This window comes from Drosophila nasuta, chromosome X (genome assembly GCF_023558535.2).
Source record: "Drosophila nasuta strain 15112-1781.00 chromosome X, ASM2355853v1, whole genome shotgun sequence".
Lineage (NCBI taxonomy): Eukaryota > Metazoa > Arthropoda > Insecta > Diptera > Drosophilidae > Drosophila > Drosophila nasuta.
Window position 1 is genome coordinate 14,448,324 of NC_083459.1, and position 20,254 is coordinate 14,468,577.

Sequence of the window (20,254 nt, forward strand, 5' to 3'; positions counted from 1 at the left end):
GAAAGTAGTTGCCACACTTTTGAGCATTAAACAACAGTTAACTGTGCGCTGTCAATAAATGATGAACTGTCTTTGGTCTTGTGTATGGCATTAAATGATCTTCAACAAATTGTTGTTGTTGTTGTTGTTATATCTGAATTGTGTTGCAAGCGCAGACAAAATCAATAGGTCAATAAGTTTGTGGCTTGGCATTTGAGTTACGTATGTACAATTAAATGGAGCTTTGCCTTCTCTCTTCCCCCTACTATCTGCGGCTCTTCATCAACGTGATAAACGACGCAATTGACAACGTGTTGAGAAAGGAAAATAAAATAAAATAAAGAGAGTAATAGAAAGAGAGAGAGAGAGAGAGTAGAAACAATTTGGTAATCGCTGACGCGCCATACAAAATCGGTTACCAAATAACTTCGAGTGGGTTCGACTTTGTTTATACAGAGAGAGGGAGAGAGAGTGAGATAGCGGGGCGAAAGAGAGAGAGAGAGGGGGCTACTGATAAGACAGGTGCAGTGAAATGAACGAAAACGAAAGTCGTCGATACGTTGACGTTGCCTGCGGCAGATAAAACTTTTTCAATGGGGAATGAGGGGGCAGAAGGAGGAGGAGGAGGGGGGCACCTATTTGGGTTGCATTCGCTGGCAATTTGTTGTTGTTGTTGTTGTTGTTTGCTGTCACTCTCGCGTTGTTGTTGCTGTTGCTGTTTGCTTTTAGCGCCCCGCGGCAATCGATTTCATTTGATTTTGACTATTTGTTCAGCGATTTGTGTAGATACAATTTCGGTACACGAACCAGATAAACTAAAGCAAGGAGGGGGGCAGAGAGGTCACTGGTCTCATAGACAAACAAATTACAAACAAATTGTGTCGTCGATTGCACACCATCAACCATCAGCCAACAGCCACCAGCCACCAACCACAACAGCAGCAGCAACAACATTTAATATACTACTCTTCTTCTTTGGCCATGTGGCAAACAAAAAACTTTTCCTTATCGAACGGTGCGCAACTTGTGCGACAGGTGAAGGAGTGAGAGAGAGAGACAGAGAGGGGGAGAAAGGCACACAGAGCATGGGTCACTGGTCAACACACGACAATTCTGAGTTATCGACAGTGCAAAGGCGCTGATAAGAAGCAAAACGGGCAATAAATACACTCCATCTTTGACTCTCTGTCTCTCTCTCTCTCTCTCTCTCTCTCTGTCTCTGTCTCTCTTTGGAACTTGCGAGTTGCCTGACAAACTGCAAATTGGCATTAAAGTTGCAACCAATTTGTGGGCTGCGAATTCTACTTTACTTCAACGTTGTGGCAAATAAATAAATAAAATCAATCTCGAAGCTCGTAAAGTTTCTTAAACTAAAAGTGCCATAAAACTGGACTTTACATTAAAGAATTTAGTTGGTTCGATAGCAAATTTTCCTTGAAAAAAAATTACTTTGATTTTTCTTCATTTCTAGTTTAAAAATTATTTATTTTTGCTTAAGCAAAAAAAAATGTATTAAAATGAACAAACTTATTTTGAAATTTTATATTCAGTTTGTTGGGTAGATAAAATTTTTTTTTTATTTCATCATATCTAATTTATATATAATAAAAAATGATTTATATTTGGTTGAGCAAAAAAAAAATGAAGTTAAATGAAATAATTCATTTCGAAGTTTTAAGAACTGAAATTAATAATTGATGAAATTTTATATTTAGTTTGTTGACTTGATAAAATTTCTCATCACATCTTACTTCTCTATACTTCAAAATAATTTATTCTTTCATTAAGCAAAAAAAAATAGTTAAATGAAAATTATTATTATTATTATTTATTATTTTTTATTTTATTTTTATTATTTGACGTTATAATTCAAAGTGTTTTCTATTTATTCCCCACTTTTTTGTTCCCTCATTTTTAATGATACTCATTTTCGTTTCATAATAAAAATGGAGTAAAATGAAATATTTCCTCTTTTTGACATTTGATTATTTAAGATAATTATTTGGTTATATAGGTTTTTTTGTGTTGATTGTTTCGAATAGTTTTTATATTTGTTTAATAATAATAAATGGAGTAAAATAAAAAACTCAATTTTTAAGTATTATTATTGTTTACTTAATTTTTTAATTTAACTTTGTGGTATAATTATTGTAAATAAATTAAAATATTATATAAATAAAAACACAAAAAAAGAAAGATTTCATTTTTCATTTGACTGTAATTTAAATATTATAAAAAATATAGTATTTTTAAAAGAAAAGTGAGCACAACAAAGGGAAATAATAGAATACACATTGGATTATACTTATAGGTATTTCATTCATGTTAAGTCAGCTTTTCCGTACTTCAAAAATGACTCTTTAATGTTCTATCTTTTAATGAAATTCAACAAAATTCATTTATCAGCAATGATAAGCAGAAAAAAAAGAAAAATACGCTAAAAATCTATGCTAATCCCAGCGACTTTTTTGGCTTATCGAATTCGCATCAACTTAATTATCAACAGAGATTTCCACAACAATTGCCGCTGATAAGGCAGAGTTAATATCAATATGATAACAAAAATAAGCTGGCTAAATAGTTTACGTAAATAAAAGCAATTGTAAATAATAATAAATTTACATTAAATATATTATTTCTATCGACTTTGGCATTATATTTAATATGTTTAACTTTATCATATATTCTATTATCAAGAATTTGTTTAATAAACTTTTTCAATATTTTCCCCTTTCTCCCTTTATTTTTATTTTGTTTGGTGGCATCCAATTTTTTTCACATATTAAGCAAATAAATTATTATTGTTTTCCAACTTACGTGAGCAATGCAAAAAAAACGAAAGAAAAACCTTAATTTTTTCTTGTTTTTTTTTTTTGCTTTAATATGCAAAAATGTTGTTGTCGTCGCTTTTTTCGCTGATTTTCGCTGTTTTCTTTGCTGAGTTTTTATTTTAATTTATTTTATTTTTCTTTTTTTATTTTTTTTGGGACAGTTCGTTGACGTTTTGACGTGAATGATTTAAAATGCAACTTGGTGCACGAATTTGCCACGTTGCAGTTGCAGTTGCATTTTCATTGCGCTGTTTTTTGACATTGTTATTTTAATTAAAACAAATAATGTTAAAGAAATGTTTATTATTATTTTTTTTTATACTCATTTTGTTGCATTTATTGGTTGTCGTTGTTGTTGTTGTTGTTGCATTTGCAGAGTGCAGTCGAGCGCACTTTAGTCAAACATTCATTCATTTATTCACTCACTCAATCATTCAAGCTGTTGCAGTTGCCATGGCAGCATCCCCCTCCCCATTCCCCCCTCTTGTATTATTTATCCAGCGCACAATGCACGTAAATTAAACCCACAATGCAGCCAACAATTGGATAAAAGCGAAATATGCGCGAAAAGTACAAACAAACAAACAACAAACGAAAAAAAATAAGTTTAAAAAAAGAAAAAATCGCGCGCGTTTTGCTCGCGATTTTTCGACGCCGTCGACTGCGACTGCGGCAGAGACGTCGCCAAGTGCAGTTGTTGTTGTTGTTGTTGTTATTCTTGATGCACAGTTAATAAAAACGTTAACCGCAAGTAGCCCATTGAGTTCGCTGGCCTCTTTAACGGTGTTGCAAGTGCCACACTCTGATGCCCCTTCCCCTTCCCCTTCCCCACTCTCCAATGCCACGCCCCTTCCCTGCTCTTTAAGTGTTGTCACATTTGTTGTCAAATTGATTTGCTAATGATTTTAGCTCTCATTAATGTCGCTTCTCCCATCGACTTGGGAAAATGTGGAAAATGTGTTGAAGAAGTGGAAATCGGAAATGCAAGACGGACGGCGCTAGATCTTTCTGCATTTTATTTTTAGCTTCTTAAGCACTTCCAAAAATGCCCCATGAGACAGTCGACGATGAAAAAAGAAGAAGAAGAAGAACTTGAAAGAGTTTCCCCTCGGCACATTTAATAAAGAAATTCGAGAATTTCATTTGAATGAAAAATTGCTGAATGTTAAATTGTGAAAACTTTAAAAGAAATCAAATAATTATACTAGTTATTTGCAAGTATGAGGAATTGAATAAATTATGAAAAATTGCTAAATGTTATATTATAAGAAAAGTTAATATGAAATTTAAGCATTGGGAATAGTTGAATAAACTAAATACTTAAGAATTATCGGAAAATATTTTGTTGAACTAATTTCATTCACAAAATTCATATTCAAAATTAAAGTTTTTTTCTAAAAAACTATTTTAAAAAGTATTATTCGAAAATTTCAATTTGGGATTGTCAAACAAATCTTCAATGCCAATACCAAAATAAATAGATCTTGCTAACAATTAATCATTATACTCTTTTCAATGGATCTTTATGATAAATTTGAGGGAATACTTATTACATTCATTTTAATAATAAAATCTTTTGCTAATAAACTGAAAATATATCATCATATATAATATTATATATGAATAATCTTCATCGAATAATAACTATAATAAATATATAATACATCATTATTATTAATTTTCTAACACTTAAGAATTCATTTAATTTGTTTTGTGATTTCATTGCTGATATCAAGAAGAAGAAGAAGACAAAAAAAAATGGTAATTGGACAATCTTTGACTTCCCCCCTTTTATTTCGCTTGCAGCTGGTTTAATCGTAAATATTTCTGTGATATTGCTTCAAGAATCGCATTTCTCATCTCAACTGAGTCAGAGACTCAAAAACCCGGTCTGGTCTCAAGTACAAGAGTCCGAGAGAGGGACAGAGACAGAGACAGAGCAAAGAGTAAACGCGCAAAGAGTGACTCATTAAGAGTTGTGTCCAAGTCTGTCAGTCTGTCAGTCCGTCAGTCTATCCATCGGTCAGTTTGTCAATTTCCCTACGCTGATCCGTTCGCTTCACTGATTTTTGATTTGCCCGCTTTGAAGTTATTTTTCGCCGTTTTTGTCGTTTTTGTCGTTTTTGTCTTTTTCAATGAAATATTTAAATTTCGCACTTTTCATTTCCCTCTCTGCACAACTTCTAAAAACACAAAAATCGTATGCAGAAAACAAAAATAAAGAAACGGCAACAACGCCAACAACACGCAAACACAAACAAAACAAAATACAAAATTCGGTTAGACAGCGACTGCGACGGCGGCAGCGCAGCCAGCGGCAAAGAGAAAAAAACGCAGCGCGGAGCGGAGCAAAAACAACAACAAAATCAACAGCACGAACAAAACTTTGCTCTGCTTTGGGTCTTTTTGCTTTTTTAATTATTTCAGTTAATTATTGTATTAATATTATATAACTTTTGATTGTTGTCAACTAATTATAACTGCACACACACACAACAACAAAAAATAGAAACAAAATGTGTAAAATAAAATTGCATTTGTAATCGAGAAAGAAATAATCGTATTTGGCATTTTTCTTTAGTTTTAGTCTTGCTTGCTATTATTTTTTTTTTATTCATTTATTTGTATTTATTTTGTTTTCAGCTTTGCTTTGGTTTGTTTTGTTTTGTTTGCTTTGCACACAAACGTTAATTTTTGATCGAACACACACACGCACGCATTGGCAACAAATAAGTAAAATAACACAACATCGCGCACACACACTCACACATACACAAAACAAAAAGCAACCGCACACGTTGCGCTTACAAAACTTTCGTCCGTCGCCTGTGGAACGCAAAACACAACTGAGCTGAACGAAGCCGGCAGAGTTTTGGCCGGCCGTTGATAGCATAAGCAGCAGCGCAGCGACGTCGACGCCAGTATTGGAGCTCTCGTGTTCTCTTCTTCGTGCATGTTTGGCGTTCGCTCTTCGCTGCTCAGCCACCCGCTTTACCCGTATACATGCGGTTCTCTTCGCACACACTGGCCACAATGCATGCAAAGCAGAGTGCGCACAGTGGTGCGCGACCATTGATAAGTTTACAAATTTCTACAACTGCGTATTGAATATTAAAACCTGCAAAACTAACTAATTAGCTTTAGTTATTTATTATGCCAGCAATTGATTTTATTTAACAAATACAAGACAAACAAAAAATTTGCACATTTAAATCCAATGTGCTTTGGATGTTGAGTATGAATGTTTTGTGTGTGTGTGTGTGTGGAACGAGTTTACACTTGGCGTCGCTGCGTTGGTAGCTGCTGCTGCGTTACATTGAAGTTGAAGCTGCAATTGGGTTGTTGTTGTTGTTGCTGCTCTCACTGCAGTTGCTGCATGCAAGCAAATTGCGCAAATCGCATGCGTTTTTTTTTTTTTGGTTGGTGTTGTCGTTTGCCTCTCTTCTTTTGAGATCGCTGCGCATTGATTGCGTATGCGTGCCATACGCGCCATATGTCCCATAATATGCGATATGCGATATGCAACTGCAACAACTGCAGGTCGTTTGATCAGCATCAATATACAGACGGCGCAAAACAAAGCGTTCGCATTGTTTTTGTCTTTTTGGTTAACCGCACTGCAGACGCGCATAAAACGCATGCGTTTTTCTTTTCATTTACCCTCCCCCAAAACTATTAAAAGCTGACTGCACTTTAAACAAAAACAAAACACACATCAACCCGTTGCGCCCCGCTGCATTCCTACACATACATACATATGTACATGCACATGTACATGCACACATGCACACGTAAAAGTAAATTTTGAGTGCAAAAACTTTTTGTGTTCGACTGTGTAAAACGCGCCCAATTCTGCTGACGTCGCTGCTGTTGGCCAAAAAGCTCAACGAAGCGTGCACGAGAGAAGAAGGAGGAGAAGCAAACGGCAGTGAGAGCGAACGCGGCGACAGCAAAGCAAAGAGAGTGGGAGCGCATATTGAAGATCGTTTGGCTGCCAAGGAAGTGGAACACATGCGTATGCTTATGTGTGTGTGTGTGAGTCTTTAGCATTGTCATGGCAACTCTTGAACGTGGGAGAGCCCTTCGTCAAGCTGATTTTGTTTTTTTTTTCTGAAGTTTTGTTCTTCTTGCTTTGTGGCCTTTGTTCTTGCCGTAGCGATTGTTGTTGTCGTTGTTGTTGTTATAGTTGTTTCTGTCGTTGTGTAGTTTTGTGGCCTCGAGCGACCAAATGATCGACCAGCTGTTGCTTTGTTTTGAAAGAGAGCGAGAGTGAGCAACAAAGCTGGAGAGGAGAACTGATTTAAGAAGGCAAAGCTAAATGTGAAAGAGAGAGAAGGGGATTCATAAAACAAAATTAAATGCCAGACAATTATTAATTAAAGTAATTAATGTGATTTGAAGAAGCAGAAGCAGCAGCCGTTTTTGGCTAAATGCCCATTATGATTTCTTGGCCATTTTGGGCAATCGGGATTTCGCCATTCATTACATATGCAAAGCCAGGCGCCGACACACGCACACACACACACAACCACAACATAAGGAGAGAGTGAGATGGAGATGGAGAAGAGTGGGGAATTTGTGCACATGTGTGCGCTCTGCTTATTGCACATCTGTTGTCCTTGTCCGACAGCAAATTGAAAAACTATTGACGACCACAGCTAGTTCTCCTTTCTCGCTCTCTCACTCATGCTCGCATGGCATTATCACATGCGATAAATATTTATATGGAAATGTAATGACTGCCTTCTCCCCCTTTCCCTATTTCCCCTCACCCTTCTTGCCATCATCCCCCCACAGAGTCGAATTCGGACGTCGCGCAATTAATGTCACCACATCCTTTGGGCCTTATTAATGTCCTTGGGCCTTATGCCTTGGATTTGCCAGGGTTGCAAAGGCACGCAAAGAGAGGAGGACACATTAATGTCCCCCCTTCCCTCTTCCCCCATGGTCCCCATCAGGAGGCCGGTAAAAACAATTAATTTGCCCATAATGCAATTTATATCGGTTTTCGGCTTCAACTTTGCTTTTGCCTCATTGGCGTTTTATTCGTATCCTTGTTATTGTTGTTGGTGTCGTTGTGTCCTTTTTGGCCACCACATAATGTGCATATTTCTGCTTGTTGCGTTTTCTCACTCTCTCTCTATGTGTGTGTGTTTGTGTTTTAAGGCCAAATGATTAATTATAAATAAACAATAAGCAGAAAGCGTCGCCACAAAATATTTTAATGGCCATGAAATATTTGTGTCTTCCCATTTTCCGCTTCCCGCTTAAATTCCGTTGTGGTTGTTGCCGCATCTTTAAGCTCCCGATTGTGTTCCCAAAAAGTTGTCCAGTGTAACTTGTATTTTCCCACTCCCCTTCCCCCCCTATCACCAAACCCCCCATCCACCTCATTCGTAAACCTGTTTACTATTGCCAGGCATTCAAAAGTTTGTTGACTATTATTATCTACTATTAAATTGCAATTATTGTTTTTATTGCAATTGAAAGTTATATTTACATTAAGGTTATTATTAATAGTTATTTATTTTACTTCCGATTTGAATGTTATTTAGATGAGCTTCAAAACTAAATTTGGTTTTGGTATTTTGCTCGACAATTTCTTGATTGCAATTGATTGCAAGAGTAAGAATTTAAGCTATATTTTTGTATAGCAAAAACCGGCTACTGCAATCGCGTCTTGGTTGTTTTGGCTGACAGTCTAGTATATTTTATATATACTATATGGTATATTTTGGAATATAGTGTTATATCAATATACCAAACACAACATTCGGTATATTTTAGTATTTTTGGTATATTTTTCAGTATATTTGTATAATATAGTTTCATTTGAGATGGGTAGCGGGTATCTCAGTCACAGAATATACTAGACTCTAACTATCTTATAAGTATTTTGGAAAATAAAATCGCTATTAAATTATTTATTATCATTATTGCTTTATTTGCACTTTTTTTTAGATATTAGTTAATTATTTTCGTTCTTATATTATTATTTTCATATCATTTTGATTTATTTCCAATAAAATATTATAATTTCTAATATCAGTGGTTATTATCATTTTGATTATAAATTTTAATGTCATAATACACTACATTATTTCAATTTATTTCCCTATCTAAATTTTGAATTAAGCTCCTACAAATTAAGGGCTAAATTGTTAACAGGAATGTGACCAACATCATTAAAGCGCAACCTGCGAGCCTCAGTTAAATATATATATGTATATATACAAATATAAATAGTAAAGAATAATCACAGAATAGTAATAAAAGTGATCACCGTAAAGCAGTTAAATTCATAATGTGAAATCAAGCTTAATTTCTAACAGTAATAATGAATGAAATTGAAAATATTGAAATAAACAAAACCCTTTAATGAATGTGCAATGAAAACATTAAAATAAACAAGAACCATTATGAAATTCTTGCTTGCTTGAACAAAATCAATCTTTTATCAAAAATATGATAACAATGAAATGCAACTGCTGCCTAAAAAGCCTAAAAGCAGGCAACAAAAAGCTGCATTCATTTAAAGAGCTTTTGCAGCGAAGCAGCTTTTGCATCGTTGCAAGCGGTTTAGCTTTAGAGAGCGAGAGATCAAGAAATGGATGAACTTAAAAAGAGCTGCATACATTTGTTAACAAAGTTCTTAAAAGATTTATCAATAGAGAACATAATATGAAAAAGAAGAACAAATCAAATGTGTAAATTTTTTCAAGTTATTTTGAATTTTAGGAAATTAATAATTCATCTTAGGATAACAATCGAAAGTTTTTTTTTAATGAGTGATCTTAGTATTACAATCAAAACTCGCTTCTCTTTTAGTTTTCTACGAACAGTTTTCCAAATGGTTTCCGCAACAATTCCCCATAAAGATCGTATGTGAAATAATTTCCGTTGGATTATGCTATTTATTTTTATTTTCGTCTTTTTGCAAGCTGTCTGCAATCGAGTTTGTTTGACACAATTGACAAGAGCCACCCACAAAACGGGGGCGCAAAAAAAAGAAGCGAAAAGAAGAGGAGGAGTTTGTTGTAGCATATCAGAGGCAGACAATCTCCACAAACATGCCCACAATATAGAATTTTCCATACTGTAAACAAACTGTCAATTCGGTGGAAAACGAAAAGAACGAGAGCACAATATTTGCGGAACTGCCGCAAAATTTGAGAAGGGGAAAAAGCTGAAAAGCTGATGTGCAAGATGATAAAGTGGCAGATGATGTGCGATAATAATGCCGATGATGAGAATGTGAAACTGAATTTGTTGTTGTGACAACACTGAACAAGTCTATCCAAGAATATATATATATATATATATATATATATATATATATATATATATATGTGCTATATATATATATATATAGTATTTCTGACATTGTTGCAATTGTTGGGCTAACTTTGTACTTACTTTGGTAGCAATAAAAAGTTACAAGAAACTAAAACTTCAAACTCACCTGCAATGAAAAAGAGAAAAAAAAGGAGAATAAGAATCGTAAGAAATGACATTAATTGAATCTGTTGTTGTAATTAAATGCTCTCAATAACAGTAACAAAAAAAAATATACAACAACAAAAAAAAAAGAGAAAGAAAAAACATGTAAAATAATTAAAAACTTTGCAAGATTTCGTTCTTGTTGTTGTTCAAATTGTTCTGAGGCTCCCACAGGCCATTGACGGGGTCAAGAAATTGGCATTCTAAAGGGAATGACTCCCCCACTTCTCCACTTCTTCCTCCCCACCTGCAGCAGCTTGAAAGTATTTTTACGATAAAGCGCCCAACAACAACAACAACAAAGCTGAGGAGCAGCCAAAGCCCTGGGGCCGAAGTTGGGAAGCAGCTTTAGTTAGGTGGGTTTCTTTTTTTTTCTTCTTTCGTGTAGCCAGGGACAGCGACAGGACAACTGTAGCCTGTAATTAAATAATACCCATGCTTGCCCTCGCACTCCCCTCTTCGACCCATCAAACTCATGTCCATCTCCCAGTAGCTGCTTCAGTTTCAGTTACAGCAACAACAGAACAACAAAAGTATCTTAACGGCATGCGGCGCCATTTGAAGTAGAAGTTGCCAAATAAGAATAAAAAAAAAAACACACACAAGGAAATTGCAGTCAAATGTGCTCGACGGTGAGATACCCCCTATATCTTAAAATATACCAAAAATACTAAAATATACCAAAGACTGTATTTAGTTAGTAATCAATATATACTGCATTTTCCAATACAAGTCAGGAAATTACAATCGAATGGACTCGACTGTAAAATACTCGAAAGTCATTTTCAATATAGCATAAAACAATCTTAAAATATACCGAAATATACCGAAGGCTATATTTAGCACATCAATATACTACTGCATTTTTCAATACAAGTAAGGAAATTACAATTATAAAACAACCTATAATACCATATTATAATAACAAAAAATACTAAAATTTACCTAAGGCTATAGTTGGTATATCAATATACTATTGCATTTTAAATACAAGTCAGGAAAAGACAATCGAATGGACTCGACTGTAAAATACCCGATTTCAACATATGTAAATAAAACAATCTTAAAATATACCAAAATATACCGAACGCTATTTAGCATATCAATATACTACTGAATTTTTCAATACAAGTAAGGAAATTACAATTACAAAACAATCTTTAATAATACCAAATTATACTACCAAAAAAAAATATTAAAATATGCCAATAGTCATATTTAGTATATCGACATACTATTGCATGTGTGAAATACCCGTTGGGTCTTTCTAATATAAACAAAAGAATCTTAAATATTTTCAAACCATTATACAAAAAAAAATACCGAAATTGCATTATAAATACTAGTAACAATATTTAGTATATCGAAATAGCAACTAAAATCCTTTTAATTCTTAAATCACTTCGAGTAAATAATTTAATATTTCTGTAATATATTTTTTTGTTAATCATATTTAATCTAGTATGAAATACTAAGCTACCACTATTTCCTATAGCTATAAAACAAAATCACAGTAAAATATTCTATAATATTTTTCTTATTTATTACTTTAACAACATAAAACTAATTTGTAATATTATATAAGCAACTATTTCTTTAATTTCGTGTTTACAGGGTATTCATGGCAACAGCAAAATAAAGGCAGTCAACAACAACATGCGTGCTTGGGTCACTGAGAGTAGTGGGAAGAAAGAGAGAGAGCGAGAGAGAGGGAGAGAGAGAACTGACTGTGGAGCTGTTTGCCGTCTGGTTGCCCACGCCAAATAATCCAAAGAGGGAGCAACACACGCCAAACTATTGCTCCCCTAGGATAAATTAATAAATTTTCAAGCGAAAGTTGCCACTGGGCAAAATGAGAGCAGAGAGGGGAAGAGTGCGGGGGAGTAGGAAGCTGGGCATAGATGTGTAGAGTCAGCGCAACAAATAAACAAATAATCGTGGAAAAAATAAGCAAAGAACAACGAAAAAACAATTGCACAGCACTCCAAATACACTTTATAATTATTTACTAAGCAGAAACGAAGCAATTGAAAATTTAAGTATAAAATTAAAATGTATAAAAATAAGAGAAAAGTTCAAATTTAATATTGAGCAAAGCTAAAAATTGTCTTAAGGGAAGAATGTCTTTAAAAATGAATTATATTTTTGAATAATGAAGCAATATGAAAAACTGATCTTTTATTAAATTTAATACAACGTTTCTGTAAATTCTTTTTTCCATTTGTTTTATAAGCGAATGTTTCAGATGTGTGGCCATAATTTTTGTGCTTTTTAGCCATTTCCATGACAAGTTTAGGCATATAAAGGTTGCTAAAAACGGTAGCTCTTAAATTTTGTGGAACTTGTGAAACATAAAACTTTTTTTGCAGTTCATTTAATCGGATTATCTGAGAACAGCGTTTAACTCTTAAAATTTTCTTTTCATATTCTTCTAAAACAGTGATAAAATTTTGTATATATTTATTTTTTCTGTTTTAAGTAATACAAACATAAAATAAATTATTATATAAATAAATATTTGCTATCTTTACTATCATTACTAATTGGCTTTATTTTTATATAAAATTGCCTAAGCTTTGTTCTGCTTATAAACCGCATTTTGATGGCCTAGTTACCACATATGAAATAAGCTATTGTATATTCCGTTCTCTGACTAAGCGAATCATTTGTCACTCAGTATATAATAACGATCCAAATTGATAAGAAAACGAAAATAACTTGCTTATGTTAGGGCATCAAAATATGATTATGGTGATGATGATGTGGATGATGATTATGTTTGCGTTGCTCAGTCATATGCGACAATGTTATGAGGCAAACACACACACACACACACACACATACAGAGACCACATATGAATGTGCTGCATTTGGGGGCGCCACGCGAATGCGTTGCATCGAGTAGAGAAATGATCAAATATGGCAAATGGCAAAATGGTAAAATGGCAATTACAATTTGGACTTTCTCCAATCACAAAATGGACATCTGCGGAATGCACCAGGGATGGGCAATCAAATGTTAACTCTGCACTCAACATCTGATTGACAGCTCTTAAGCAAGAAGAAGAACAACAACAAGTTGCAGTTAACAAAAGTTGCAAAGTTGAAATTAACGATGGGGAAAACTTAACGATTCTTGTTGTGAGAAAAGCAAGCAAAGAGATCGAGGTCAAAGACTGTCAGGGAATAGATATCGAATTAAATAGCTATTTCTAAATAGTTTTATAATAACAATCATTGTTCCCAGTGTAAATCAAGCGGAATAAATGAGAAATTCAGAATGATATTACAAAGAAATGTTCTGAATTTAGCAATATTTGAATTATGTCATTAAAATTTAAATTCAATTTTAAAAATGATGAAATCTTGAAATATAAATTCTACATTTTCAATATCAGCACAAATAAACCAGATTATTAAACCAAATAATACTAAAATATACCAAAGGATATATTTACTATATCTGTATGTTGTTGTATTTTAAATGCAAGCATTGAAATTACTGTCGAATATGCTCGACTGTGAGATACCCGCTAGTCATTCTTAATACAGACAAAACAATCTTAAAATATACCATATTATTAATCCAACATATACTATACTAACGTATTGCATTTAAAATATTCCAAAACTCGACTGCTATTAATGACTTATGCCATTAAATAAACAACTGAATAATCTAAATAGCAATTCTTAATGTGTCATCTTGTACACTTTTCTTTTCTTAGAAGTAAAACCCACAGATAAAACTAATTACAGTTTTGGCCCTAAATATTTCCATATCATTTCAATTGCACTCCTTTAAAAGTGTGTGTGTGTGTGTGAGGAAGTGTGTGTGTGTGTACTTTGATGTGTAAACTGTCAAGCAAATTGTCACTTTCCCCTTCCCGCATTTTGTGACAACAATTCATAAACACTCTCAGCTCTTTAACCCCGCGCTTGACACCAACTGACTTCCCCCTTTTGCCCTCACTCTCTCTCTTTGTCTCCCCCACTGACTCGTGCTCTGCCCTGCCCCCTTAACTCCCACTCACCCGCCTTGGCAAAAAGAAGGCAATAAAATGATGGGCGAATGCCATTTTTGGTATTTTCACACCGAGAAAGCGACGTTCGAGGAAAAGCCAAAAAAAAAGCAAATAAGAAAGAAAACTACGAGTTCAGTGTGCTCGACTGAGAGATACCCATTACCTATTTTAAAAAAAAAAACCGCCAAAGTGCGGTATTATTCTTAAAATATACTGAAAAATACTTAAATATATACAAATTTATATATTTGGTATGCTAATTACAATCAAAATGAAGTATACCATATTACTATAGCGAGAGCCATATTTGCTATACTTATATATATATATAGTATTACAATCAAAGTAAAATATACCCAATTAATATACCAAAAAGGTTATGTGGTATTTCTATATACTTTTACATTCAAAATACATTTTCCACTCTATGAGTATATTACTGTAATGAGAGCTTATTTGGTATATTGATATAGTACCACCTTCAAAATGAAAAAAATACCAAAAACAAGTATTTGGTATATCTATATACCATAACACTCAAACTACACCTACTATATAGGTATAAAAAGAAGAAAAAAGGTAATTATAGTGCTACATTCAACATTAAATATACCAAACAGTATATAGAAATAAAATATACCAAGCACTATAAATGGTATATTTATACACCTTCTACCCTATGGGTATAAAAGAAGAAAAAAGGTAATTATAGTGCCACATTCAACATTAAATATACCAAAGAGTATATAGAAAGAAAATATACCAAGCAGTATAAATGGTATATTTATACACCTTCTACCCTATGGGTATAAAAGATGAAAAACAGCAAAACGCGTTTTCGTCGGGTCTTCGCATCTTTTGCATGGCTTCCTTTTTACCCCCTTCATAAGTTTTCCCCACACACTCACTCTCTCGCCATTTAATCAAGAAAAACACTTTTTATTGTGCAAAATTATGGCATTGTTTTGTGTTGTAGTTGTTGTTTGCTTATTATTGTTGTTGTCATAATGGTTATTGTTGTTTTTGTTGCTGCTGCTGTTGCTGTTGCTGGTGATTGTTAATGTCAAAAGTGTTATTGTTATGCAGACAATTATAGCACGCGATAAAAATGCTTAGCTGGTTGTTGGTTGTTGTTGTTGGAGCAGCTTCAAGGCACCACACAAAGGGCGACCAAGAGGTGGGGGAGGTGGGGCAGGGTTTGTCTCGTAATGAGCCTGGCCGAAATGAGAAAATATGTTTATTAGCCAACTGGCAGCAAGGATTATGTGTTGACTGCGACTCGTTTAGCTGCTAAAGACGCAAACAGCGTAAAGGCGAGGAAGCAAGAAGTAAAAGAGAGTGAGAGAGAGAGGGAGAGGGAGACAGAGAATGCTTTCTCAACAGCTGCCAACTTTTGGCCCTCTTTCGATCAAAGCCAATATTGCGCTTCCAGCGATTTTGTTGTTGTTTGTTTACACACGAAGCAAGTCAGTCTTCGCAGCCCTTGCCCCTGCCCCATCTGCTTGCCACACGCGTCCTACAGCTGCGGGCAGGCAGCGGTGTGTCTGTGGCACATTCCACTGGCAGACACGATCGATTTAAAATGCACATATGACAAATGTCAAGTGGTTGACAGCGACAGTGCAGCATGCCACTGCCACTTGCCACTTGCCACAGTGCTTGCCACTTGCGATGCAACACGTTCAACTCTCTGTCTCTTTATCTACCGCTGGTTGTCAAACGATTGCACTAGTTGCTTGCCCCATTCATCATTTTTCAGCTTTGCCAGCTAGCGCGATCTTGCAACATGCCACAAGCATCCGATGGCTGATCATGGATTGCAATCAACGGCAGCAGCGACTTCCTTTATGCAATTCTTCCGGCAACTGCAAGACTTCTACTCAAAACAACTGCCAACTCTATTCCTGGAAGAGAGAAAAGCTATAAACTGATCATAAAATGCAGAAGATCGAAGACCGACCAGAAGCAAAGCAGCGATGCTTGGACTAAAAACGAATTGATGAATTAATATAAGAAACCTAAATTAAGTAAATTCAAGAATTACCCAAAGCGAACTGAATGAATTGATCTACTGATCTATCCAAGGATTACTAAATTAAATGATCTACTCATCTAAGGACTAAAATAAATTTACAATCAATTGCAAATTGAATTTAAGAATTACCCAAAAAGAACCGAGTGAAGTAAATAAGTAATCAGAAAATTATAATGAGGATTAACTTTATGAATATGAACCTAAACCGCTACATATTTCAGTGCGATATTTTTATAATATACCACAAAAATATACTGAAAGCTATATCTAGTATATCGATATAGTACTACATTCAAAATATACCATATAGTACAAAATATACCAGATTGTCAGTCAAATTAAAATACCGCAAAAATACAAAAGTACACCGAAGGATATATTGGATATATCGGTATACTACTATATTTCAGATATACCACACAGTAAAAAAAATATACCTAAACTAATATACCGCAAAAATACGAGAATATGCCAAAAGCTATATCTGGTATATCGGTACAGAATTATATAATATACCTAAATTAATATACCGCAAAAATACTATAATATACCAAAAAGCAATATATTGGTATATTGTTACAGTAATATTATATATTGAAGATATACCATAGAGTACTAAAACAAACCAGATTGTCAGTCAAATTAATATACCTCAAAAATACTAGAATATACCAAAAAAGCAATATATTTGGTATATTGATACAGTAATATTATATATTGAAGATATACCATAGAGTACGAAAATATACTGAAAAATAATAGAATATGACAAAGGCTATATTTGGTATATTAATGTAGTCCTACATTCAATTGTTAACAGGTCTTTTTTTGTAAGAAGAATCATTTATAGTTAACAATCTTTGCTGATCTAGAAAGCTGTTGGATTGCCTCTCTATTTTTCAGCCACAAAGACTAATAAATGAGGATGCCAACGACTAGTTGCAGGCTTATTATTATTATTAATTCAAGTGTAATTTTGCTAGGCTACAATTTTAATTTATAGCCAGAGAGAGAAGAATGAAGACGCTCAATGAGAAATGAGCAAGCGATTAAAGGAGACGTTGGCCCCAAACCAAAAGGGGATTAATCAAGCAGTTCAACGTTGTCCGTCCGTCTGTCTGTATGTCTGTCTGTTCGTTCGTTAAAGTGCATCTAGCTGAGAGACTATAATAGCTAGTGACTCCAGCGATAGCTCGATCAGAGTTCTGTGCAACAACAATTTCCTGCAATTTGCAGCCAAAGTGACACAAGCAACTTGAGATGCAAAAAAGAAAAGGAAGAACACAAAAATAGACAACAGCACTTTGGTGGCAGATGCAATTGCCTGTTGCACGTTGCGCGTTGCAGTTGCAGCATTGTCGAACTTTCAGGCCTCGTCGCCTGACCCATATTTATTTTTGGCATTGGTATTTTGCTTATCTTTTCTGGCTTTTTTTTTTTGCATTACTTATTTTTGCAGTTTCTCAGTTTTAGCCGCACTCACCGAAATGGAAAGAACTTTTCCAGAAAATGTCGTCCCAGGCTGGTCGTTGTCATCTTCCGATTTTTTCGTTCTGTGTTTAAATTGAAAATGTTGCGTTTTTCCTTTTTTTTTTTTGATTCAGTGGCGCCCAAGACGATCACTTAACTTCACTTTTGCTTATTGACTTTCGGCTTTTGACTGCCTGTGTGTGTGAGTGTGTTAGTGTGTTAGTGTGTGTGTGTGTAGTTTGTGCTGTTCGCTGACTGCAAACTGCGCACAATGCAATTGGAAATACGCTTTAATTAAACTAATCAGACGATATTATACAGCACAACAGACGCCTACACACATACACACACACATGAATATGACCGGACACACACACACACACACAGCCAGAGAGAGCTCTTTCACATACATATCTTTTAATGGGCTTCTTTTCATTTAATGCAAAATTTGTAAACAAACCAACAAACAAAAAAAAAAGAACAAGAAAAAATTGCAAATAGCGGAAAACCGACGACGACGACGAAGTCGAAAACGGCGCGTTTTGTTAACGATTCGCACGCGAATTCTGGAGAAAAGTATTTCGAGTGTTTTCCGTAAAGACGTAGTACAAAATTTATAAGATTCTCAAAACTGACGATTTGTCATGCCCTACCTCTTCTTTTATGGTTACTTTTAATAAATTATTTTCAACTATTTTTTGTTTCTAACCTATTCTGTGGACATTTATATGATATAATGTTTATAGCTTAAGCAATGCTTCTCTATATATAATATATGTAAGTATATATGTAAACCTATTTCTTAATACACTATCTTTTCTTGAATTGCTGCTTTTAATAATATATTATATATTATTCACTATTTTATATTCCAAAATGATTTTCAAACTATTCTACGGAAATTTTTAGGATATAATCTTTAAAGCTTAGATAGATATAATATCTTTTACTTTTAAGCTATTTTTTGGAATATAATAAAGTATTCTAACGATCAGTACAGGTAACTCCTTTGATATCATGCAGGAGGCTGGTTTTAAGTATCAAAATTATTTTGTATGCATTCTTATTGCTCTATTAATTCCACTTCTTTCAAATCTCAAACTGTCACTGAACAAAGAAAATACAACTTTAATTCAATGATGATCGCAATATATTAATAATTTCCCGCTTCTTTTCTCGCCTTTCATTTGATTTAGTCAACTTCAATTTCATAATTGCACTTTTTCCTCGTTCTTTCTTTCTTTCGTCTTCTCATGAACTCGATCACGAACACGATCACGAAATTAATCCTTTCTTTAGCTAGAACGAAGCTTAATTGAAGCGCTAATTGAGGCACAATGGTTGTTGCAGTGCTTACGACGACTTCTTACTCATCGCTTGAAAGCTTTGTGTGCACTCAACTCCCCCCTTTTGCAGAAGGGTTGTGATGATTAATGACCTTGCTTATCGTGGCAAAAATGTGCATTATATATATGGAATGATAGCCATTTGCATAAATATTCATTGTTGGGAAATCCCACGAGATAAGAAACTAATTCAATAAATTTTACAAAAAATGCCAGCAAATTGTAAAAGAAACCCGATATCCAGTTTCAAAGATGCTCTCTGGAAATACAATAGAATTTCCCTTACCAAAATCACTTAAAAATTGTGCTTTACAATTTCCCTTGAGCTGTGTACTAAGCTTGAAAATTTCCAATAAGTAACTAACATAATTTCCCTTTAGAAAATCCCCCCACAAAAATTGTTCTTTACAACTGTCCCTATAGAATTTCCCTAGCGCAAAAACAGTTGTGCATTGATTTGTAAACTCTTTCTGCTGCCTTGCTTTGAACTCTTCGCTGAACTCTCGGCCACATACAATAACAATAATCGTAAAACAAACATTACATAAATTGCAAAATTTCATTTGCTGAACTTCAATGTTTTCGTCGTTGTTGCTGTTGTTGTTGCTTGGAGCTTCTTCGTTTTTGTCGTGTGTCGAGTTTAAAAAAGAAAAAAAAATAATAATAAGAGTCTTTTGTTATTGTTGGCTCTGGGGCCTTAAGCTGCTTGCTCACTTTACCGTTACCGTTAGGCTACAGCGCAACAACGACAACTACAAGAGCAAAGAAGAACAACAACAAAGGCCACACTTAAATGATGTTTGAGGCTGGCGAAATTCGCTTTATTTGAATGAATCACAAGCGTCGCGTCGCGATCTCTGCGCGGGTGTGTGTTTGTTGGTGGGGTAACATGCACACACATACACATACACACCTTAAGAAAAAATAAAAAACACATACACTTCGATTACGCGGCAGCCGCAGCAGCAGCAGGCGGCGGCGGCAGAGGCTGCCCAACACTGTGTATAGTAGAAGACAACACACAACGAACGAAGACCGAACAAACGCCGCGCGCGCACAACGTTCACA

At 34.5% G+C, this 20,254-nt stretch overlaps 1 protein-coding gene across 6 annotated transcripts in view; it reads right to left on the minus strand.

Annotated features, from left to right (window-relative positions):
- Positions 1-20,254, minus strand: part of LOC132796759 (protein sprint) — a 139,114-nt gene that overhangs the window by 64,285 nt on the left and 54,575 nt on the right. The window contains exons 1-2 of one of the 6 annotated variants that reach the window (XM_060808026.1): positions 5,619-5,669; positions 2,797-3,058 (exon numbers count right to left, since the gene is read on the minus strand). The exons of 3 other annotated variants lie outside the window; for them this stretch is intronic. Coding sequence is in view for 2 of the 3 variants with exons in the window: in XM_060808024.1 (XP_060664007.1) it covers positions 17,854-17,906 (53 nt within the window). In the remaining variant the exon portion in view is untranslated. Of the gene's footprint in view, positions 1-2,796; positions 3,059-5,618; positions 5,670-17,853; positions 17,987-20,254 lie in introns of those variants that run through there. 2 more of the 6 variants (XM_060808024.1, XM_060808027.1) reach the window with 2 other exon arrangements.